This window comes from Chaetodon auriga, chromosome 22 (genome assembly GCF_051107435.1).
Source record: "Chaetodon auriga isolate fChaAug3 chromosome 22, fChaAug3.hap1, whole genome shotgun sequence".
Lineage (NCBI taxonomy): Eukaryota > Metazoa > Chordata > Actinopteri > Chaetodontiformes > Chaetodontidae > Chaetodon > Chaetodon auriga.
In genome coordinates, this window is record NC_135095.1 from 3,980,528 (window position 1) to 4,005,000 (window position 24,473).

General features: G+C 44.6%; 1 protein-coding gene across 1 annotated transcript in view; it reads left to right on the forward strand.

Moving 5' to 3' along the window:
* The window catches only part of mpped1 (metallophosphoesterase domain containing 1), a 76,119-nt gene that overhangs the window by 22,968 nt on the left and 28,678 nt on the right, over positions 1–24,473 (forward strand). The window contains exon 4 of the mRNA XM_076721841.1: positions 5,025–5,250. Within this exon, the coding sequence (XP_076577956.1) occupies positions 5,025–5,250 (226 nt within the window). The remainder of the gene's footprint in view (positions 1–5,024; positions 5,251–24,473) is intronic.

A 24,473-nucleotide genomic window follows, 5' to 3' on the forward strand; every position in this document is an offset into this window, starting at 1 on the left:
AAAATTCCTCTCAAATAGATAAGCTAAGTAGCGATAGCATTATTATTCCACACCATAACATAACCATAATATGCCATAAAATATACCAAGTCATACTTCTGCAGTTCATTTGGTGAAAGTAATAAACAAGTAGTGAGTTATTTTATCAGCATATGAAAAAGAATTGTTGCAGTAATCAAAAAATGCCGGATATTGAATCCAATAATCGGCCAGGTTGATCTTCAACTCAATTCCCGAAGTGAGTGATGCGTCAGTGAAACACACCTGAACGTTTGGCATGACAAACTCTCTCTCTAAACACGAGGAAAATGAAGCACCGGGAGTGGTTTGATACCATCATTAAACAAAAATCTGACGCTTTAATTTGTAATTCATTTAACTGCACACACAAGAAGAAAAAAAAAAAAAGCGTGCACGATATGAAAAATAAGATCCAATTATCTGGACTTTTCTCTTAATTTAAATTTAGCAGAAACTTTTGGCTTCTGCTTCTTGTACACATGCATTCACTCATATGGACACACACACTGGTATTAATTTAAGCATTTTGGCTTGGCAGGAAATATTTGGACCCTGTCTTCTGCAACTGCACACACACACTCATAGATGCTTGAGACACACACACACACACACACACACACACACACTTTGGTACTAAGTTATTTGGCAGGACGTTTTGGCTACTAGTTTTTGGTATCGACACACACACACACACTTAGGAATTAACTTTGTCTTGGCAGGCAGGACATTTCTGGCTTTTTTGTTTCTGCATGCACACAGACACACATAGCAGAGCGGACACACACACAGACACACACACACAATGGGCAGTAATCCCCCTGTACATGCCAGAGCTTTGGGCAGAACAGGGATTTTCCTCTTCAAAGAGCAGACCACCCATCGCAGCGTCGGAACAATGGTGGCCGAACTCCGGATGATTTCCTGTGGCGTGGGTGGGAGTCCACACATACAGATACTGTAGCCCCTGTTATGTATAGACACACAAACAGTCATATGGATTCACATGTCAAGATACATGCACGAACCCTCTGGGTTACATGCATACCTGCAGGCCGCGTGTGGCATGTTTACACACATTTACACTCACACAGGCCGTCTTGTGGAGCTCATGGGAGGATGGAGGTTTTTGTGGTGACACAGAGACACCAGATCTGGGATGTGTATGACTGGAAGGGGGGGGGGCAGGTGCTTGACAAAAGAGCAAAGACACTGAGCGAGAAGGGACTGAACCAGAACCCGCAGAGGAATAAAGGGATGAAGGGACAGAAGGGCAGACTGAAGTCCAGCTGTTTCCACTCCTGAACGCAGCCTCGCTCGCAGCCTGCGCCGCCCTGTGTTTTCCTCCAATCTTTACACTCCCTCTCGCTCACTTGGTGATTTTGTTTTCTTTTTTTTCTTCTTCTTTTGTTGTTTTTTTTTTTTTTGACGCGGCAGAAGACGCGGCTGTCCACCCTGCACCGCTGCTGATTCCCTCGCAGATGAATTAAAACTATTTGTTGCTGAAAAGCAGCCTTTTGAATTCAAAGACAAAAGATGGCGGGGCGACAGTGGCCCGCGTGTTGCGGGGGTATGACGCCCCAAATGTTTAGATGCCCCCCCCCCACCCCCCCCACCCCCTCCAGCCCCTCCAGCCCCCCACTCACACACTTCCACCCACATCCTCTCCTCCTTTCTTCTCTTTCTTTTGTCACAGAAGCCACACATTCATTCTCATCTGATGCAGAAATTGTCTTTTTGTGATTGATTTGTTCATTGTGGACATGCACAATAACTGTATTGCTGAATTTCTCGCTTTTTTTTGTTGTAGTGTTATTATTTCTATATTGACAGCAGTTGGCAGGGAGAGAGAGTTCCTATGATAAACAGATGCACCCGCTTGCCGCTTTTAGTCAGATTCAGCTTTACAAAGTTCAGCTAGTTGGTATTCTCACATTGTCATTTTGCAGCTTTTTTTCTTGGGGAAACTTTCAAAAAATTCATCCATGAAATTGAAATTTAATTTTGCTAAGTAAGAGCGTGTGTGTGTGTGTGTGCGCAGGGGGATGGCGGGGTATTTGTGTCCAGCTGGTGGAGTTTTATATTTCTCCCTGTGATTTATTTCTCCCGGTTTACAGTTGGCCGTCAAACTTCATGGGTGAAAAACTGCTCACGTTGCAGAATTTCTGAGGAGACACAGATAGTGTTTATTTGTTGAAAATTTATGAGCGCCTTGTTATGTCGCTGTCTTTGCCTTGTTGCCTCGCTGTCTGTCTTCCCTCAGGCTCACACGCACACACGTGCATGGACACACATACGGTGCGTTTGTTTCCATTACTTATTTTTGATGCTCGCATTTTAGGTATTTAGCTGATGATCTCATCCAAAGCGGCTTCCATTCTTTCCCGTCTGTCTTTGAGCACCACTGCAGTGGCTTTAGATGATCCCCTTTGAATCATTATGTTATGTTTTTTGCACTATCCCTGACCTGATGTGGAGTAGGAAAGAAGTATTTAATATATATATATACTGTATGTGTATAGAAATTTTCGAGCTCAAACACCAAAGACTAAAGGTTGCTTCTTCTTGACCTCATTCATTTTTCATATACACTTTGCATTTTTGCTATGCATGCAATCTCAGGTCAGTCCAGTTTTCATCACTTCACACTCCGGCTGCTCCGCTCTTCAAAGCCTGAAACAACAAGCTGAACAAGTCTCCAGGTAGATGTGGCGCTCCCATGCAGCTTCTTGGCTCCTTTCCTGGAGAGCTCTTTTTCCGGAAACTATCACAGTCATCATTAACGCTGCAGACAACAAAACACGTGTTGTCTGATAAATTTCGAGCGTTTTTATGAGGCAGAATGAGATGCAATGAAACGAGATTTGCGCATGCTTTAAGCAACAGCCTTAAAAATGAGGAATGGCTGCGACACTGTTAGACTGATTGTTTTATTTCCAGTTTTTCCCAGTGGATATCTCAAAACCTTTTATATCTCATAACATTGTGCATGGGTTGGTGCCACATGGGGTAGGACTCTTGAATTACTGAAATTACCAGTGCAGTGTGTTAGGAACAACGTAAAAGTTTTTCAAGCACTTTGTGCAGCCAGTAAAAAGACTCTGTGGGTCCAAAGGTGCATTGTTTGCTTGACAGTGCATCCTTTCCAGTGTGAACACACTGATGATACCGCGTTACACACTGGGGGGATTTAATGCATTTCGGAGCTGCAAGAAGGCATCCCCATTACCCTCAATGTTTTGCATGAAATGGAAATAATGATGGAATTTTTCTTCGGGAGTGAAGTATTCCTTCAACCTTGGTTTATCCAGGGACGCCACTGAGCACTACTTCAAATGACAAAGTCTGACGAAAAAGGAATCTAAAACATCTTTCGATTGTGCGGTGGCGTGTGTGGACGTGTGCCTTTGTGGAGGTGCAGCCCCTCATTTAAGGGGCTTTTTTGGTGTCTGCTTGACAACTAAACACAAGCCCTTCTGCCAAACAAATAGGAGCAGTGTTGGGGAGAGGGGGCGGCCCCCCGGCCCAAACTGCAGAGATGGGCACTCTGACAGCTGCTTTCATCTTGTTATTATTCCTCCTTCACACTCAAGGATTTTTGGGCTTCCTAAAGTATTTCTGTCGCTCTCTCCTTCCTTTCCCTCCCTCTATCCCCCCCCCACTCTTTCTCTCTTTCTTTCACTGGGCTGTGATTGGCTGTTGTGACAGAGCCGTCGCCGGGCTGTCAGCCTCTTCTAAAGCTCAGTTTAATTACTCCTTTTCACTAACATGACACGTTCATGCACAGATGCATGCAAACTCGCACACACGAGGGAAAGTCACTCACAAACACACATGCTGACACACAAACCGATGTGCTCAGCTGCACGCCGCACCGTCCTGGCAGTAATAAAAAAAAAAAAAAAAAAAAAAAAAGCCATTGTGATTGAACTCTCCGTCAGCCGCTCTACCTGACAAAGCAGACCCCCAGATGTTTGTCAGTGCTGGCTCTCTGTTTCCTCAGCAGAGCTTTGAAAACATCATGTAGATTTGTGAAGGGCCAGCCGCCGCTAGGTTTGATGGGCGCAGATCGATTGCGCGCCCTGCTGTGCCAGGCTCTGAATAGCCAATTAAAGCCATTGAGAAGGAGGAGAAAATGGGGGGTGGGGGGGTGATGCGAAGGAGTGGATGTTTGATTAGAGGAGGATGATGAGAGGGAAAGGGAGGAAAGATGCAGCAGCCGTTGCCATAGTCGGTAAATGTTTAATATTCTGCATCGTAAACTTCACGGCGATCATTCTCTCTGCTTTCCCTCCTCATCATTCCACCAGATAAAGATTCCCTGACGGATGCGTTCAGCTATGCTTCCATAAACAGACGACAGCAGTGCACTGGGTTGAGACCTTGACTGATGGAGGGAAGCTAAGGCAGATGTACAGATTTGCTAGAAATGGAGGGGAAAACAATGAGAAAGCCCCGTCGCATGTGAATGCCAAGCTGTCTGGGATGGCTTTCATGTCGTTCTCGATTTTCCCTCTCCTCCTTGTTCCTCCCCACGCTGTCTGCCCCACCTCTTTCCTTCATTTTCTTTCCCTCCACCCTTTTCCACATCTCCTGTCTCTCCGTTGCCCCTACTCGTGTCCTGATGTCTCCCTCAATTGTCTAGTTCCTCCTCTGTCTGGCCTTCGTCTTCCTACTTGTCTCCTCTCCTTTCCTTTACTCTCTTGCCTATACTACTTCTTCCTGTACACCTCCTCTTCCTCTCCACTCTTATCTTTTCTTCTATACCCTCTCTATCCATGTAATTTATCTTTGTACCACCCCATTTCTTGCTTTGTTACCCCTCATCTGTCCTTCTTTATCAAATTGTGCCTTCTCTATATATTTCTCCTTGTCACTACACAATCTTCTCCTCTCTCTCATTTTCCTTCTTCTTATCTCTTTCTCCCTCCCTTCCACCCCCCGTCCTTCGCCCCCCACCTTTCCCTTTTTTCACTTCTCAATCTCCCCCTCTTGTCCCATGCCAGGTACCCTGCCCTACGACATCAAGATCGTAATCGCTGGAAACCATGAGCTGACCTTTGACCAGGAGTTTATGGCTGACCTGATCAAGCAGGACTTCTACTACTTCCCATCTGCCTCCAAACTGAAGCCAGAGAATTACGAGAACGTCCAGTCGCTGCTCACCAACTGCATCTACCTGCAGGACTCCGAGGTCACCGTGCGGGGCTTCAGGATCTATGGCTCCCCCTGGTGAGTAACCCCCCCTACTGCTCTGCACACAAGAGCCAACACCGAGCGCAGGTGCTGAGTGAAAGCACTTTGGTGGACTGAAGAATATCATTATAGAAGCATGTTTTAATTACAGAATCCTCAGACCTACATGTCTTGTAGGGCAGGAATGGTCCATGAAACAGGTGAAGCCATTGCTGGTGAGGTCAAACTTCTTTGTCTGGAGTGCTTGCAGGTGATTTTTTTTCCTTTGTGTGTGCACAGAACATTCGCCACAGGTGACCACAAGCTACCAAAAATTTATTTAAAGGTCCACACACATGTCGCACAGATTCAGATGAACTACTTCCCATTCATAGCTCATAATTTTGTATTTGAAGTTCGCGTTCATTTCTTTTTTCCATTTGGTTTCACAGATAGAAACTTGACAGTCACATGACGTGGAAAATAGAAAAGAATAGGCAGGAAAAAATGCAAGTATTGTGAAACTAATGTGTTTTGTGCTGTGGACCAACGCAGCAATTACACATTTTGATGTGAGGCTGGCTTGTAATGTGATCCATGACTTGGTGCCAAAGTTAGAATGCTGGGATTGTGACAGCGCTCTCCTACTGTTCTCTTTTCATCTGTGCATCATTGAATCATTGAAATGAATCATTTATATGCTTCTTTATTTAGCTTTGACTTTCTTTGCTTTCTATTTTTCTACTTCAACTCCTTGTGGATAGGCCGCTCTGCTCTGTGTATCACTCACGTTGTGGGAACATAAATCTGTTTATACATTCACTTAGTGGGCACTCATCTTCCTTACGGGGCCAAACACGAGTCCTCATAACATAAATCATTTAATTTTAGAGTGAAGACTTGGGGTAGGGTGAAGATTAAGGTTAGGGTAAGGTTAGGCAAGTAATGGTTAAGGTTCTGGTTAATGTAAGTCTCCAGGAAATGAATGCAAGTCTATGTAAAGTGATGGAAACATGACTGTGTGTGTGTGTGTGTATGTATATAAGCACATGCACATACAGTATGATTTGATTTGTGTGTGTGTGTTTTAGTGACAGGGTCCTGAGGACAGTGTTTGAGTGAGTCTCTGTGTGTGTGTGTGTGTGTGTGTGTGTGTGTGTGTGTGTGTGTGTGTGCCCCCAGCGCTGGGTAATTGGTTTGTTGTGATAGCAGAGTCCCCTGAGTTTATTGCTCAGGCCACAGCAGAGCGCTGCCCGAGGTGGACCGAGAGGGAGATAGAGATGGAAAAGAAGAGGGAGAAGAAGAAGAGAGGGAGGGAGGCAGTAAGAGAACCCGTGGAGGGCAGGCAGAGACAAAGGAGAGATGTCGGAGAGAAGGAAGAGGTGGTGATGGAAGGAGAGAGAGATGAAGTGAGAGGAAGAGAGGGATGGAAATTTAGGAAGAGATGGTTTTACTCATATTCACCGGCTGGCCCCAGCTGGTGTCACAGACACATGGGTGACGTGTGTGTGTGTGTGTGTGTGTGTGTGTGTGTGTGTGTGTGTGTGTTTACGAATATCTCTTTCTGAATGTAAGAATGTGTGTGTCCACTGTCTGTGAGTGTGTGCACCCGTTATGCTCTCACTCGCCTTGGACTGCATGCTTGCATGTATGTGTGTGTGTGTGTGTGTGTGTGTGTGTGTGTGTGTGTGTGTGTGTGTGAGCCTCTGGGTGTGTTCCTACAGCACACAGGGCCTCCAGCTGGAGGCTCCTTGTGTCCCCCTCTGCTCCCATCTTCCCTCCTTACCTCCTCCATCTATCCTCTGCTTCCTTCCATTCATCCTTCTTTCCTAGCTTTCTCCCTCAGTCCCTCTCCCCTTCTTCAGTTATCTTTTCTTCCCTCTCTTGCTCTTTCTTTCTCCTCCCCGCCATCCACTGTATTCTTCCTCCTGCCTTTCCTTCCTCCATCAGTTCAGTCCTCCCACCTCTGTTCCCTAGACTCCTTCCTTCCCTCTCTTACTTTCCTTCTGTGCACCCTTTTCATCTCCTCAATCACTTGATGGGCTCTCCTCCACGTGCTCCACTCTCTGGCAGGACTAGTTGTACGGTGCCTGTTCCGGTCCCTCCGTCACCATGGCAATGCCAGGCTGGTGCTGCTTTATGGCCCATGGATTACCACCCCCGCCCCACTACAACCACTACCACCATCACCTCGCCCACCCTGAGGTGCTGCTGTCTGACCATCAGACCGCCTGATAATCTGAGTGCTTTACAGTCTCTCTCTGTGAGTCTGGAATCTGACCTAACAAGAAATTTATCCAATAATGATCTGATAACTGAAAAGCTGCCCTGTACTGTCAAACAAAAAATACTCACTTACAACAGCGTAACCCAATCTTGCAATCTGGTCTTGTTGCATGAGTTGCAAGCAGTCTCTTGCATAAGTTTGTAGCAGCAGCATGAATATTGTTCACGACCAGTAAGCTACAACCTGAAACTGAAATGTGAAGCATTGAATTTGAAAATATTAATGATTAAATACATCTGACACATTGAAATGACAGTTTCGGCATCCTTCCTTTAACACCTTATGTTTACAGGAACATCCTTCTTATATTGGAGATCCTGGAGCGTACCTGTTAAGTTGATCAGCTCAACATATTGATATGAAATCCATAAATGTTTAAAGCCATGCTGGCAGTGTGGCGTTAGGGATGGCAATGTCGGACTGTTGGTTGGTCCACATTTGAGTCAAATATCTCAACAGCTATTGAAAGGACTGCCATGAAATTTTGTACAGTCATTCATGTTCTCCCAACTCCCACTGACTCTGGTGATCCACTGACTTCCTCTCTCGTAGTTCAAATATGGTTTTGAGTGAAATTTCCTGAACAGCTGTTGAATGGATTGCCATTAAATGTGGTGCACACATTCATGTTGCCCACAGGTGAAAATCTCAATCTGTCCATTACTTATGCAAAACTTGTAACGTTCCCATCAGCCTCAGCTGCATATTGTCTGTAGTGCTAAATAACAAATGTTAACATTTAAATTCAGATAGTGAACAAGCTAAACATTTTACCTGCACTGTGCAGCCTCACCGAGCCGCTAGCCTGGCTGTGGACAGCACCCAGTGATGTCACAGAGGGGCGTGTCGTTTCTTTTACTTGGCTGAATGTGGACACGCGGCTAGCAGAGGGCACATTAACCAGAAAGCAAGCTTCTTTTTGGCTGTTATGGATGTTATTAAACTGAGGCTGATATAATTTTAACTGGCACAAGCTCTTAGCATTGGTTAGAAGTGAGAATCATGCTAACATAACCTTAATGTTTTCTAAATTGGTCCTTGCTACTGAAAATAAGGAGATAAAAGGCTTGACGAGACTTAATGTTAGACATGAGTGAAAATGGGTATTTTGCTGACCTGGAATCTGATCCCGGTCAGCAAAATGTTGCCCAAGATGGAGGTTGGGAGAGTGTGGATGGAAAAATCTAGAAGGAGTGAAAGATTGGTGGAGGTATCAGAGAAAAGGGAAGGAGAACAGTGAAAGGAGGAGTGGAATGGAGAAGGAATGATGGCAGGAAGCAGGAGAGGGAAGGATGATGGGAGTCTTCATCTTCTATCTGTCCTCTCTTTTCCCATTTCCTGTGTTCTGATCCTGTTTCTTCATTTCTGTCTGTCGCTTCCTCTCATCCTCCATCATGTTGTCTGCCACTGTCTTCATCTTCCCGTTTCTTCTTCCTCCTCCATCCCTCCATCCATCTGGCTCCGCAGGCCGCTTTCACTTGTTCCCTCTGCCATCCCCTCCTCCTACGTCATCCTCTCCCTCTTCTCCACAGAGGTAGTCTGATCCTGTATGCTTCTCAGCGGGTTCTTCCAGTCCATCCCACGCCTGGATCGCTCTCACACACATATGCAAACACACAAACACGCACAATTACACAGCATATCCCCATCCAAACCCCTCAACATCCCAGCCTAAATTAGATCCTGCTTGCTCCATTCTCTCCAAACCCTCCACTGCACGAATCGGTGGAGCAGAGGGAGGGTGTGGGGGCGCCGCTCCGCTCCCTCCCCCTGACATTAATGTGACCTTACAAGTCATTTGTCACTAGCGTATGGGTGTTAGCCACAGAGGGAACCGCGGTGGAGAGCAGAAAGGAGGTAACAAAATTAGGAAGGGTGGACAGTGGCTTAATGTGTGTGTGTGATGTGTATGGCTGCAGTCACGCAACTCAGTGATTTCAGTCGCTCTGACTTGTCCTGACCGCTTCCTCACTCTCTGACTGGGTGACGCAGCATGTGAACTGTTTTGTTGGCTTTTGGTTTGCTTGCAGTCTGCAGTTTGGTTGCAGTAGACCAAGAGTAAAAACTACATTGTTGCATGCTAGTTCTGGTACAGTGAGGAGTTTTGCTGATGTCATCCTGCATCATCAGGACCCACATGGGGAAATCGAATTCTGGTGAGTGACAGCAGGTCATGCAGCACGTTAATGGCCCTAATGTGTCTGCTTATGCTCACTAGTGTCATACTGAACTCAGAGAGAAATAACCGATTATGAGCATTGTTCCTATTATTAGACTCCATGTCAGCCGCATGTTATGAATGACTAACAGGCTGAGACAGGAGGAAAAAGATGTGTGCGATACAAACAGGGGGAGTACTGTTAGATCACTGCATCACAAGTCAAGATGAAATGAACAATGCCTCTTTAACCCTTTTAAACGTGATGTAATGTCGCCTAATGTAATGGTAAAATATGCATGACATGATTATGTTGGTTTCCCAATGGAAATATTGCTTTGTAATGAACATTACGCTGAATGAGCCCACCCAGCCATTGTTTGAATGAAATATTTTTTGAGAATATTGATCGTGTGTGAGTCGGCACACTGCAGCTGCGGTGGTGTTTGCTACGGAAATCATTATGCATTGCAAGATCTTTGACTTTGTTAAGCTATATATGCTTTTTTCTAACTAACTCCAGCATACCAGAGGTGCATATACAGCTAATTTAGAAAAAGAAGAAAAAAAAACCCCATTAATTAAGTGTATGGATGTGCAGAAGCTTTGATTTATTTGCTAAACAAATACAGCCCAGCAAGTCAGAATCTTTTCCAAAAATAATAATCAACAACAGGAGCTAAGCAATGCATGAAAAATGTTCCGCACCTATATTTAGGCTCCCATTTTTATCGGGTGTCAACTCCTTCCACCAAAGAAAATGTCTTACATTTACTCTCCCGGTGAGCCTTGAAGACTTATTTTCCTTCCACTAAGAACAAATAATGATGCCGGTGGGGTGAGAGATTTCCACTTGTTCCCAGTGTATTACCCATTGTTTCAGAAGTGCAAGAACATGTTCTGCTGTAGATGTGTTTACTTGTAACATTAAAGGACTCTGTCGCACATGACATCACATTATAAACGAGAGCATTCCAGCACTTACATACCATTTTAGAAGCATAGCATTAGAAGGTATTATCTGTCCTTCGTTTATTAATTAGAATTGAGCTCCATCTTTGGATTACTGGGCTGAATATTGCTTTAAAAAAATCAACTTTTGAAATTAAATATTCACACAGAAAGTACATAATAGTTTCACCAGCTGGTATCACAGATCTTGGATGCTCAGTATCTCAGAACTACTCTCTACTCATAATTTAGCAACTAAGATGCTCGGCAGCAGAAACCAATCTGGCAACCTCGGCAGATTACATCTGAGTCATTATTAATAATGAGCTGTATGGCCCGGACACACAGCTTTGCACATTTATGGATCTGCTCCTCCACGAGCACAAACACAGCCATGAGTATGCGCTTCTCGCTCTGTGCAATTTTTTCATCAGCAGCCAATTAAGAAGAAACTCATGTCTGATAGGAAGAGGAGTGAAAACATCTTCTAGTCTAACCAAAGCCTTTATCACAGTGATTCATTCTGCTTTGAATATGCTGTCTGTATCACGCTCAAACTCAAGGCGTTGCAGTACTTTTTCCTAAACGTGTTCGCGTCCTCTACGCGGCTCTTGCAACAGAAGAAAATCATAACGCTTGACATATTTGTTCATCTTTAAGATGCTGTACATGGCAGTTTCATTGTTTCCCTAGACACTCTAGAACTGATTAGTCGATCAACAGAAAATCAACCAGCAACAATTTTGATAAACAAGTAATCATCTAAGTCCTTTTTTAAGCACAATGCCTACGTTGATTGGTTCCAGCTTCTCAGATGTAAATATTTGCTGTTTTTTCCAGTCCTCTATGACAGCAATCTTAATGTCTTTGGCATTTTTGACTACTTTCTGACATTGTATACGCAGTCACGTGTATTAGTAATCTATGGCTGCAGTCTAACAGTACATGATGGAATAATACTGAGGCACAAGATAATCTAAAATAATTAATGTTCACAAGATGGAGGATGGAGAGCATGCTTGATGTTGTACAATAGATTACTCACAAATGTGTTATTAATCAAATGATATGGAGTGAACCTGGGGCTTGGTCCCCTGAGGGTGTCCGACCCCGGGCAGTCAGACTGAAATCAGCTCTGTGAGTGGGAGTGTGGCACTTCATGTATTGGTGTGACATGAATTCCCATTCAGGAAGTCCAGTTTGAGTTCACATCCCTGAGTTTGAAGGCTTATCAGACAGCAGAACATAAGGACAGAGGTCTCCCACTCAGAGACAGCATTTACACCTCTGAAAAGTTATCACAGGGGCAGTGAGTTGATGATCTGTCATCCTGACGGTCATGAGGTGTGGTGTGTATTTGATTGGCCACTGCAGCACCTCGCGTGTGTGGATCCTCCAGGCAGACTGGCCTCACTCAAACGAAGGATGCGTCCGCACTCAAATCCATCTTAGTCTGTCTCTTAATACTCTACAGCTTCACTACAAAGGCTCAGAAATTTCCCTAAACAGCTGGTCATTGCAACTTTTAACAGACGTTGCTCAAACAGGTGTGTGTGTGTGGCAGCCGGACGGTGAATGTGGGGTCAAAATAAACTACAGTGTGCGTGTTCATGGTGTTGAAGGAACACTGCTGTGTCTTGACGACGATGAATCTCGATGGCACAGAGGAGTAAGATATATTAGGCTCTGAAACACACACACAACACTTGTTAGGAGGATACATTCATTTTGTTTGGGTGTTCAAATATGGAGCATCGCCACCCTTACCCTTTAAAAATGTAGCCTATTTTCCAGGCAACAGCAGACATGTAAAACCTTGACAAGAGACTATTTAGCTCGAGGGTCTCTTACAGACGCTTCGAATAATTGAATTTTAGGGGGCAGCCCTAATAACTTCGAAACTAATAGGGTTAGAGACTTGATTCCAAATCCTAAGGGGATGTTTTGTAGGGTCAAGATGCAAGTCTAACTCGTGGAGAACTGCTCACTGATTGAGAGTTGTTCTCTGCAAGTGCCTTGTTGTATTTGAGTACTTTGTGGTGTTGGACCCAGCAGGAGGACAGGCAGGAGGCAGTCGAGGAGAGGGCCGGAAAAAGTGTCTATATGAGTCGGCGCTAATGGGTTAAATCTCTTTAAATGTTTATAATGATGGTCTCTGACGAATCTAAGACAGGCGGGGGAGACGGACGGCGCGCTCGCAGACGCGCACAAACAGGCACGAGGATGAGAGAGACAAAGTAGTCTGTTTGTTGATGGGGGATTTGCACAGAGCGACAGGGGAGAGAAAGCGAGAGACCCTTTTTTCTTCTTTAAATGAAAACGGCAGAAATGTATCGCTCCCCACTGCTCCGCGTGGAATAATTAAGGACGGAGATGCAAAAGACTCCTTAATTAGATTTTTTAATTATTGAGGATTCACTTCTCCTTCTATAGTGGCCCAATTAAGAAAGCTCATCAAAAACTAAAGAGATGAAGAGAGGCCTCCTCCTCTTCCCTGCCCGCCCCCCCCCCCCCCCCCCACATCTCGTCTTCTCCCATCTCCTCTTCCTCAACTCTCTCATTTGACAGAAATGGACTACCTGCGATCCGTTTGATGGCTTGTCCTCGCTGATGAGCGAGGAATGGAAGGGACTCTCACCGACTTTAATTAACTTGCTTGTTTTCATGGCCTCGCTGAAAGTAAAGGAGAGGGGAGGGAGGATGGAGGGGTGGAAAAGGAGAGGTAAAATGCAGCGGTGGTGCGTAAAGCCTTTCCTTTAAAGATAATGAGTCTAATGATGGTGGAGATGGCATGAAGGTAATTTGACCTTTTTTCTCTGAGCTGTCGGAGTTTGCTTTGTTCTCCCACCGACGAGGAAAACACTTCAGAGAAAGACAAGTTGAGAGATGGAGGAAAAGAATGAATGAGTGACAAATCCAGCGTCTGAGAGGACTACCAGTGGTGTTGCATGTTTTAGCCCATTGACTGCAAATTGTGTTTAGTTTACATTACTGCCAACCATTTCCCAAAGCATCCTATGTTTGCAGGCTGATTTCCTTCCTTCCAGGCAGCCATTGGTCTCACTTCATTTCCGGATGCTATGAGATCAACTTGCAGAAACGTAGAGGGAGATAGCTAATCCATCAGAGCGAGCATTTAGTGGCCTTTGTTTTACACTGTCATCATGTGGTAATGTGGTTGCAAACAGGGACCAGTTTGAACAGCTCGTGTTGGTGCGTTCAAGGACAGTCTGATGTGAAGGTGTGAGAAATGGCTGCAAAAAAAAAAAAAAGCTGGAAAGGAAACGCAGAAGACACACAATAAGCATGCATAGACGCCGCGAAGAGGTTGCAGTTTTGCAGCCAACTCTCAAATCTTTAGGTGTTAGAGTTTCGTGGAATGTTTATCACCAAGCCACGTTGACCTTGTGTTCAGATTCTTAAAATAAAATTTTCTTCAGAAGCAACCTCCTGTGGTCGTGCAAATAATGACGGTCCTCTCTTAAAGGCAAAGGTGCAAATAGTGTAATATTATACAGCCATAAAAGCCCTTACACCTTGTTCGCACATGTATTTTCAAAGGCAGCAGACTGTCTTCTGGCTCTGATGAATCTGTAACTTTTGGCCATGTTTGTGTTGAGCACCTAACTTCCATACTTATCTCTAATAGGGCAGTTTATTGTAACATTACCACAGTCCTGGCACATGTCAAAATAGCTTGTTTCCAGAGTGATGGATAGTTTTTGTTAGCATAGCTGAGGGTTGTCGTCATCAGAGCTCTGAGGAAGTCACGCTTTTGCCAAAAAGTCAGCTCATTGAGTAAAGTCTATACTACATATCCATCATTCTAAGGTGCTCTGACTGTTACTATAAGTAACTTACTATACTTGTTTGACATTTAAAGTTTATGAAGGCATCTCGGGGCGAACTTTTCTCAACTCCCCCGCTCTGTGCTGCTGGGTCTTTGCAGCTGATACCATCCTGCCTTAAATTCAAAACGACACCACTCCAGTCCTCGAATCTTATCCTGAGTCCTTGGATATAGCCGGGGGCTGAAGGGCGAGGTTGTTGTGGACAGCTGGGCTTGCAAGGTGTGTAATTTTGACAACATAGGCTGCCTCCAAATAGTTGATGTTGGTTTCTCATACTCATGACCATGATCTGAAATTTCGTTATTGGCCTTGAAAGTAGTCATTAAAGATCTAATAACTGGATCTGAAGTTTCTTCAATCATCGCAACTTAACCAAATGTTGATCATGGAACAGAAAACAGTCAAAGATGTTGTGGGTTGGATTTTTGAAAGGCGCTGATCAATGATCTATTTCGTTGTTCAGTGTGATGGATCCCTTGCACTAGTTTAGAAGTTTCTCCAAGTTCATTTTCCATAGTCTGCGGAAATGAACTGAAACCAACGGCTGCCTGGAAGGAAGGAAATCAATCTAAAAACATGCGGTATTAGACTGTCGGCGGCGATGTAATGTATGCACAGTTTGTAGTCAATGGGCTATAACATGCAGCACCACTGGTGTGCTGCTTTAAAGATGTGAAAAGACAGAGAGACGTACAGTTGGGAGTTCATGCATTTCTGGGCCTCCTCACCAGAGCCCACACTAAATTAACATCCGATTCACTCTGAGACTCTCAGCCCCCCCTGGGCCCTGTCCTCTCCTCTCTCTCCTCCCCTCCTCTACCCCTTCGTTCCTCCATCTCCCACCTCCATCCCCGTAGCCTTTGCATTCCCACAGGACCCAAATAAAGTAGCCTACGAACACTGAACATTAATAAACGGGTGCTTAAGGGGTTTGGTAGAGGAAAGAAGAAAAAAAGAATTGGCCTACTTTAACACTTGTCACTTTCCCACCCTCTCACACATCTCTCCCCCTTCCCCTTTTTTTCTTCCTACTGCTCTCCAATTTCAGTAAGTGCTGCCAGTCTACAGCCCTGTAGCTGAATAAACAGTTATAGAGGGAGGTAGAGCAGGCGAGAGGACATTTACTGTGTCGTTTCCCTGGAGGGATTTCTCTTTAAATTACCTGTTAAATGGCCTCCAGGGGCAGGACTTCAATGTGCGTGGGTGTGTGTGTGTGTGTGTGTGTGTGAGCAGTTGTGTGTGCTTGTGTGTTATGGCACGCTACAGGGCATTTTCCTCCATTTCACACATGCCTTCCCTCCCCAAGGCATGTGGCATTGTCGAGGAAAAAAACTGAATTAAAGTGATTCTGTCCTTATGTTCCTCCTCGCCTCAGTCTCTCTCTTCTCGCCTCTCTACACTCTCCACACTCACACACACACACACTCACACGCCGCTTCCTACCTCTTCTTCTTTCCATCTCGATAGTTCATCAGTGAGCGGTTATGTTCGGTGTTTGACCACAGAGTCGGAGGAGTCAGGATGCCGCGGACGCTGCAAAAAAAAAAAAAGCGTCCATGCTGGGATGTCATATAGTCTCCGTTTCTGTCTCGAAACCAGCAAATGAGATGATTCTGCTCCCTCTAAATACAGCTTCTTTTATTGCAGCAATTCTGCACAAACAAATGCGTTCACTGTGAAACAAGGCAGATTAACTCAGATTGATCCACTTGCATTAGAATGAGCCTTTCAAGCTAGATAAACATGTTGATGTACTGAAATTAAGGCACATTTTCTCGCTGATTTTCTACGTAGAGAATACTGCCAATCACACCTTTGTATACTCTGACATTGTTTGACTTATTTAATTGGAATTCCAGGTGTTATTTTGTATTCAAGTGTCGTAATTGACTCTTTTGTGCTGTATACGTTCACATTGTTATACAAACTGATTTCACTGAGTGCCTATTGGTCTAAACTCATTGCATTCTGCTGTTTTCTACGGAGATAACAAAACAATACTGGTAGCTCTAAGAGACTTAAGACTTTAAACTCTATCTCAGAAGGTCGTACGCCACATCCTTAAACCCTCCTTATGAAGTTCCTTTGTTTGCTGGTTAGCCCTCTGCCTCTCTTGGCTAGCTGGCTGAAAAGTAAAACATGCTTTGTCCATGAAACTTTCCACAAATTCTGCTGCAATAATGGTGGTGGTATCACCAGTTTTGCATAATGAGTCGTAGTTTTTGCTCATGAAATGAACACTAGCAGATGTGGCTTTTGTTTGACAATCATGGATACAATGGCAGGGACTGTAATTCAGCAGATATTTGAAAAGTTAGTTGTTCGTGTTCATTTCCGTAGCTGTAATGGTTTCTTCAAAATCAAATTTACCGCATGCGTCATTGCTAAAAATGCATATCCTTCCTAAACAGGAAGCTTCCTCGACCTTGATATAGATCCAGCATGTCTTAAGGCTGTATTGCATATTTTGGTTTATCCAGTCTGTGGTGCATGTTTTTTTTGTGATTTCTCTCTGTTGATTGCTGAATGTCAGTGCTCTTGAATTTCTGGTGTGGCTCTGTTGGGAATGTCTCAGAAGCATGTTGTGTTGTTTCCGTTTTGCCAGTTAATCACTTGTCCCAGCCAGTTTCGTTATTATTGAAGTTCTAAAAGTGTTTTTGGGTTGGTTTTTTTTTTCCCTTTAAATCCGATCAAATAATCTGTTAAAATGGAGTTTTTGTTTGTGTTTTTTTTACAGATTTCATTTGCATTTGAAATAAGACCAATTAACTCACCCAAATGGCAAAGAAGTTCAGTCAAATTGTTTTATGAAAATTATTATTTGATTCTTTAATTCTGACTTAATACAACATAAAATAACTTGTTAAGGTGCGTGTTTCCTTACACAAGATAATTTGCATTGAAAACACAAATAAGGTTCTGCTCCCCATTTAAATGAGGTTGTCAGGATATTTTTTTGCAGCGTGCAGGGACCACAGGACAGGCTCCGTCCTTCCCTTGGGGGCAGCTCAGTGCTCCACGCTGCAGCATGTCCCTTCTGCCACGCTGGCACTGGGCTTACAGTTCTTGCCACTTGCCCCCCACCCCATCCCGTATGCAGGAGAAGGAGCCACCCTGCCACTCCCCCTTCCACCCTGCTGCCCACCCAACCACCTGCAACACCTCCTCCACTTCCCCTGAACAAACCACCAGCTCTGGATGATCTGGCTAATCTCCACGATTCACACGCTGAGGTGCAGGAGAGCGGAGGAGAGGAGGGAAGACAAGAGGAGAGGAGTGGAGAGGAGAGGAGGGGGGGGGGCTCCCTCCCTTTTATTCCCTCCTTTCTATTGTCTTTCTGTTTCTTTCTTCTCCTCTCCCCCACCCCTCGTTTCCTTCTCTCCACCGGAGAACTTTGAAATAATTTGCGTCTCGTGGGTTTTTTTACACATTCTAATTTCCAACTAAATGGGACATCTGTTTGAGAAAAGGAAGATTTGCCACGGTTGCCAAGGCAACTATCACTCTGAAAGGAAGTGGGGGGGGGGGGGGGGCAGGTTGCGGGAGGAAAAAAAAAAAAAAAAAAGAAGTCCAACAGCTTTTATGGACAGAATTAGACTTTGCTGGAATATTATCCCTGCAAGACAAACAGCAGCGGGGCCTGTTCTCTCTTCCCTCTCTTTCTCTCCTCCCGTCCCTCTTCATGTCATCCTCCCTCTCTCACTCTCTTTATCATCTCTCATTCCACTTTCCCCGTCTCTGTCTGTCTTTTTCTTCATCGGTTCTTTTTGTGCTCAGGCCCTCATGCTCCCCTCCCTTGTCCCTGTTTCCCTTCCTTCCCCCTCTTTTTTTTCCTCTCTTTCTCTATCCCTCATGCTGCAGCATCATCAGAAATATCAGTGTGAAATCTGCCTCCAATTAGAGGCCTAAACCCCCCTGTCCAACCCCCAGCCGCCCACCCATGACAGCTTTTCTGCTGTCTGAAACGTCTCATCCATGGTGCTGAAGCCCACCTCACACTCCCTGGTAATTGGTCATTATTTAGAACAGGAAGGGACAAATGTGCTTCCCCCAGCGCTTCTAAATGCAAGTTAAATGGCCCTTCATTATGGCTGCACTAACAGTAAGGAATGGTGATGGGAGGGGGGGGGGGTCTTGGCGGCTGTGTAAAATGTCACATGCAGCAGTCCAGACACAGCAAGACAAGGTGGGGAAGGATTTCCTCCTCTTCCTTCCTGTGACATGTCGTGGAGGTTTGTTTGATGGCAGAAAGTCGGAGAGTTGGAAAACAGGTGAAGCGGTGCTGGGTCTGTTTGTATTACGTTGAAATCTGCAGCGTGCACAACCTGAGGCATGAGCCGAGGGAAAGGAAAAGCAGGAAAAAAAGGACAGGTTTGTTTTCTGTTAACAGCAGTAGAGCACAATTGTCATTATCACTGTCGATATTGTTAAAAAATCGATCAGCGGCTGCAGCGGTGCTTGTGCTAACAATCCACTGGTCGCCGTGCATCGCTCGAGACGCTCTCTGACAGGTTTTTGCAGTGAAATTGTGCTTTCCCTGCTCCCACACAAACCCCAAACCAGTGCTTGATTGGAATAGAAAGGTAGCTGTATTCAAAAGTAGCAGCCTGCACAGCAGCTACTGCAGCACAAATCATGCACAAGCAATATTAAGGCGGTCTCCCGAGGTGTTTTTCCCCTTTGTTAGAACACAGATTATGTGTCAATGTCTCTTAGTCCAATCGATATACACACACACAAATTCAAATGTTGGCAACAGACTCATTTGATTTTCACACAGAGATAAAAAGAAAAGGCCAGTGTGGTGCCCCAAAACAGCACCTGAGGAATATATCATGGTGCTTGGTAAAATAATAGAGCTGTTTAAAACATCCAATGTTGTCAGGTGTAAAATTTGCATCTGCAGGTAGCAAGAAATCCCCTGCATCCCAGCAGGTCTCAGGATCAGCACCTCAGACAGGCATCAGCAAGCTGTAAAGCACTTGGAAGCTGTCTGCTGAAGGCTGTTCTGTTAATAGTCTTCAACCTGCAACTGAACATCAGGGACATTTTCAGTTTTCAGTTGCCCCTGTGATCCAGAAGCATCCACGCAGGTAAAGGCTTTAATGCTTAACACGTTTGGTTCGGCTCAAATGAATTCTGGTGCTGTTGCTTCTTTTGTTTGGGTAGTGTGATGTGAAAGCTGTCAAACAAACTCCTGTGCGGGCAGATCCGGCCAGAAAAGGTGGAACTTGTTGTGCTTACAGTCAAGTCAGTCAGTCTTTTATTGGGGGTGAAAGCAGCAAAACAGACTGACAACAGTATTTTGTCGTAGGATGAATTTAACATGAATTTAAAAGACAAATTTTATGCATTTATGTATTTATGCAAGACCATTTGGTAACAATGATGCACGAGTACTGGGATCTTCCCTGATACAGTTACTATCAGGTGTCAGATGTGTACTGGCCTTGTGTCCTAGATGATTTGTTGAAGGAGTAATACTAGCAACCACACAGTAACTAGCCTGTAATCTTACAGTACAAAATGCCTTTTTGTATCCTGTTTCTATTTGTTTTTCAGTAAAATGTTGCATGTCAGTCTCCAGGAGTTGTTTCCCCAATGTGGGTCCATGTAGCACTGATGATGAAGATGACTCCACCAAAACTGTCCAATGAATGACTTCCCTGTTAGCCTGTATGACTTTTGGCTTACGGCTCTTGATTTGTTTGTAATGTGTCAAAAAATCATAGGCATGAAGGTGGGAAACAGTTATAGTTTACTCCAATGTGTAGTTATGGCAACAGCTAAGAGTGTAAAAGATGTAACAAATCAGTTATATTAAGTATAGAGGAAGAAATTGGTTACACACAACATTAGATTTCACAATGCAAAAAGCAACATTTTCCAAGTGGTGTCGTTTGTAATGCAGCACCTGAAATATAACACAAGAGGAGACCCCAATGGCTGAGAACTGCAATATAACTGCAGTTTTGCCACTAATGCCAGTGTTGCACTAACCTGTGAATCAGAATGGTCTTATGACTCTCGGCTTAACTTTACACACACTGTCTAGCAAGGCCACTTTAGCCTTCAAACGGTAAAAGCAACAACAACAAAAAAAAAGGCAAAATGAACAGATTCCAAGTTAGAGGTTGTTTCGATCAGTTCCTTGAGCTTTGAAGAGAATCCTGCTTTGAGGCTACTGGCCCTGGCTGGCGATCAATTTTGCCTCCTCAATGCGTCTTGGTTGCATTCACACCTGTGCTCAGAGCTGTCCACTTGTGATCCCACCACCCAAGAAGCATGTTAATGCCAAGTGTGGGGTTGCAACGGTGTACTGCTGGTATACTGTGTACATTTGTGTATGTCACTGAATTCTATTGTCTTACCCTGAGGTTCCACCAGGTGCGTCTCCATGATGTTGCGTCTGCAGCGTTTTTGTTCCATCTTTCAGGCGGCTGCAAACCCCACTGGATGTGTTTCAGAAGCAGGGCGATTTGCCTGCCTGATTTTGTTGACTTGCTCAGATTTGGCTGATTTGGTCATTTTTCTTTGATATTTGTGCTTCCACCATTTCTAAGTAGGCTTCGTAGCTAAATGGTTTCCTGCTTTTGTCTGTTTTAGCTATGTTTATTGTTGATTCACAATCAGGAGTCTGCACAGGGTGTTTTATTTAGCAGATTCTCCACACCGTTCCTATGTCCGACTTCCTGTCTGGCTCGATCCGCTCTGTGCAGATTGACGCATCATCTGTCAAAAATAGACCCGGCGAGTATTCTCCGGAGAGCTGCTTCTGGGTCGCTTCTGAAATGGAGATGGAAAGTGCCTGGTGGGATTGCATATTTTTTTTCCCCTTGGACTGGACCAAATTTACCAAGGTACAGGTGTGAAAGCACCTCACATTAACCCGATCCAGTGGTGGAAAATAACCACATTGGTTATGAGTGTTATCTCTATTGTGTGTTTGTCTCAGCTAGTGTGCAATAATGATTCATTTGAGGGTACAAACGCCTCACCAGAAAAATGCACACTAAGTATAATATGAGGCTTATCAAGCTACAGGGAAAATGCTCAGTGCAGCAGGTGCACTCCAGGATGAACCTGCGGCATCACTGGTTACAGGTGTAGTCAAATGTGAAAAAGGCTGGAAAATATCAGAGAGTGCAACAAAACAGTCCTTTTCAGGTGTTAAGTTACTCTTAAACGAAGTAGCCATTAAAGCCAGACCACAATATTTCCCTAAACCCAACCAAACTGTAACCAGAGTGTTGTCACATCATGAAACTGATTTTGCAATGGTGAATTGTAACAGTTTAGGAAGGCACGGACAGTTTGTCTAAAGTTTGCATTGACCAGTTTTATATCTATGAGACCTGCCCTACCTCCAGTCATTAGAAGGTATCAGTACTCAGCAGTAAGTAAGCATTGATGGTACTCAGTAGTGAGTACAGGCCTATTTCAAGTGCTGCCCCCATGCACAGATGCCATTCTCCCACCCCCAGTCCCCACACACAGGCTTGAATTAGGCCTCCTATGTCGCCTGGGCAGCTCCAGGCAAGTGACACAGCAACTCCCCCACCTGCTCTGTCAGCACACACACTCTCACACACACACGCCGCATCCTCCACCTGCTGCACCGAGGGAGGCTTACGCAGCGCTGAAACCATGTGCTCTGATCCAGCCCGTCCTCATCCCCTGCACATCCAGCACACGCTCCGAGCCTCCGCAGAGACTTCCACGCTCATCCCCTCTTCCTGGTTATGTTTGTCTGCCCATCTGCCTGTCTTCAGATCACTTTCTCCTCCTCCTTCCACCCTCTCACACAGTCCTCCTTGAGAAGATACTTTTTTTTTTTTTTGTTGTTCTTTTTAAAATTCTTTACACACAGTCTTGGCCGATTAGCACGTCGTTAACGTTTTTCCACGTTGCAGATCCCTCCCTGCGAGAGTCGTCTCCGCCGGGAGCTCATTATCGCCGGGCATGAAGTTGACTGCCAGGGTCCCGGCTGATTTGTCACATCCCAGTTCCCTCCCACTGCCGAGCCCAGCAGATTGGGGGTGTTGTTGAGTGGTGCGTGTGTGTGGGGTGGGGTTGGGGGTGGAGAGGATTGTCTAGAACTGCCTGCTCTGGGGAGCGTCACAAAGCGTTTTTCTACGGCCTGTGCTTGTTACTGTCTTGTTTCCTGACAGTAACTCTTGTCGGCAGAGAGGGACGGTGGCGAGTCACATGGCGCGTGTTGAGAGCGTTTCCATGTGGCGTTTGTCATGTCGCTGGTACTGTTTACAGTGATTCATGCAGTTTTGTTTATGGCTTTGTATTGTACTGTGAAATGGAAATGGCGCCCTGGCAGAGCTTCATCTACTTACAAGATGCATGAGATGGGCTGGAGACTGTGGAAGGAAGAAATCAGCAGCGAAGGCAAAGATTTATGACCGAAGCAGACATTTTTCAGCACGTTGGCTTCATCGGAGCGTGTAGATCAATTCATCCAGGAGCCTGACAACAGTTTTGCTCTTCTGTGCCAGCATTACTGGAATTTCCACTTGCCTGTGCATCGAAATAAGGCTGGAAAAAGTTTAGCGTTGCCTTTAATCTTGTCACATATTATGGCTCTGGGATGAGTATTGTATTGCACAGCTCCTGCAGGCCTTCAGTATGCTTGAAAGCTGCTGGATTTGACAAATTAAATGAAATCATAACAGTAAATGAATGGATTGGATGATGCCGATTTGGTTAAACAGCATGATTCACTGTTGCGTCTCACCTCTCTGAGTTCAAAGATGAAGGCCTCACTTCTTCCACACCCTCTGGCAGATGTTTGCTTTTATACAGCTGTACTTAGCTCGATCTTTGCTCAACCGCAACATGCCAATTAGAGTCCTTATATTTTGACAAACATTGAAAGGTGTGACTCTGGAAATGCTGAAATGATGTTTTTTCTCTGTAGATCCTCAAGGCATGGCTGAACCTGATCAAATATTAGTGGCCCTCAAAGTGGGATCCAGAGACCGAATAAGGCCTAAATTAATTTCACTTTAAATGACCGGTTGATCCCAATTAGAGGATTATGAGAATCAATGTTAGAATTACAAATTAATCTACAACTATCTCCTTTTGCTGATGAGCAGAATATAAATGAGCGACTCGTCCTTGCAGTCAGCGATAGTTATACTGTGGCGATAAATAAGAAGCTAAAACACAGCTGGATTACCAACCACCTCGGGCCCTCAGAACTCACCTTGGTTAAGTCAAAGCCATTAATGTCGTGTGTTTGAACAAACCTTGAGCCACTTACTAGAGGTTTAACGACTTACAAAATTTGCAAAATGACAGCTGTGCATGAGGAGGGGCCTCACTGATTGCATTACATTAGATTTGCCTGCACTTTTATACAGTTCACCCCCAAATCTAACCACTTCAGTTTTGGGTTAAAAAGAAAAGTAACAATCTTTTTGATAAACTTTACAGAGTGAAGAGTCAAGAATTCATTAGTCAGTCGCACTGACAACATTTCCTGTGGTCGTTTCACAGTAAAGGCCCAACAGGGTATCATTACCTTCACATCACATTTATTACAAAATACATGCACAAAGTGTTGTGTCAGTATCATGAATTATAACAGCACAGCCAATGAAAAGTGCAGAAAAGAAAGCAGTTGGGCCCTTTAATAGTGACTGTCCTCCCAGGAAAGACAGCAGAGTCGGTCGTTTCAGGATTAGATTTTTTTTTCATCAGTGATTTCTGACAGTTTTGGAAAATGATGTTTTCCTGCTGATAGGGCCTCCAGATCAGAAAACACTTGTCTGCGCACTTAATGTGAGTTTAATTTGGAGGACTGGTTGGCATCGGTTCATCTTTGCCCCAGGGCTCACTGGAAGGGTAAACCAGCCATTCCGGGAACATGTCTCGCTATATTTAAATAAAAGCAATAATGTATGACCTTTTTTTACTTTTAACAACCATTTCTACCCTGCAGAGCTTTTGACAGATTCATCATTGCAGATTGGGCATTGTGCAGTCAAGCTTTGTTCAAACCTGCAGAACTTGAAAT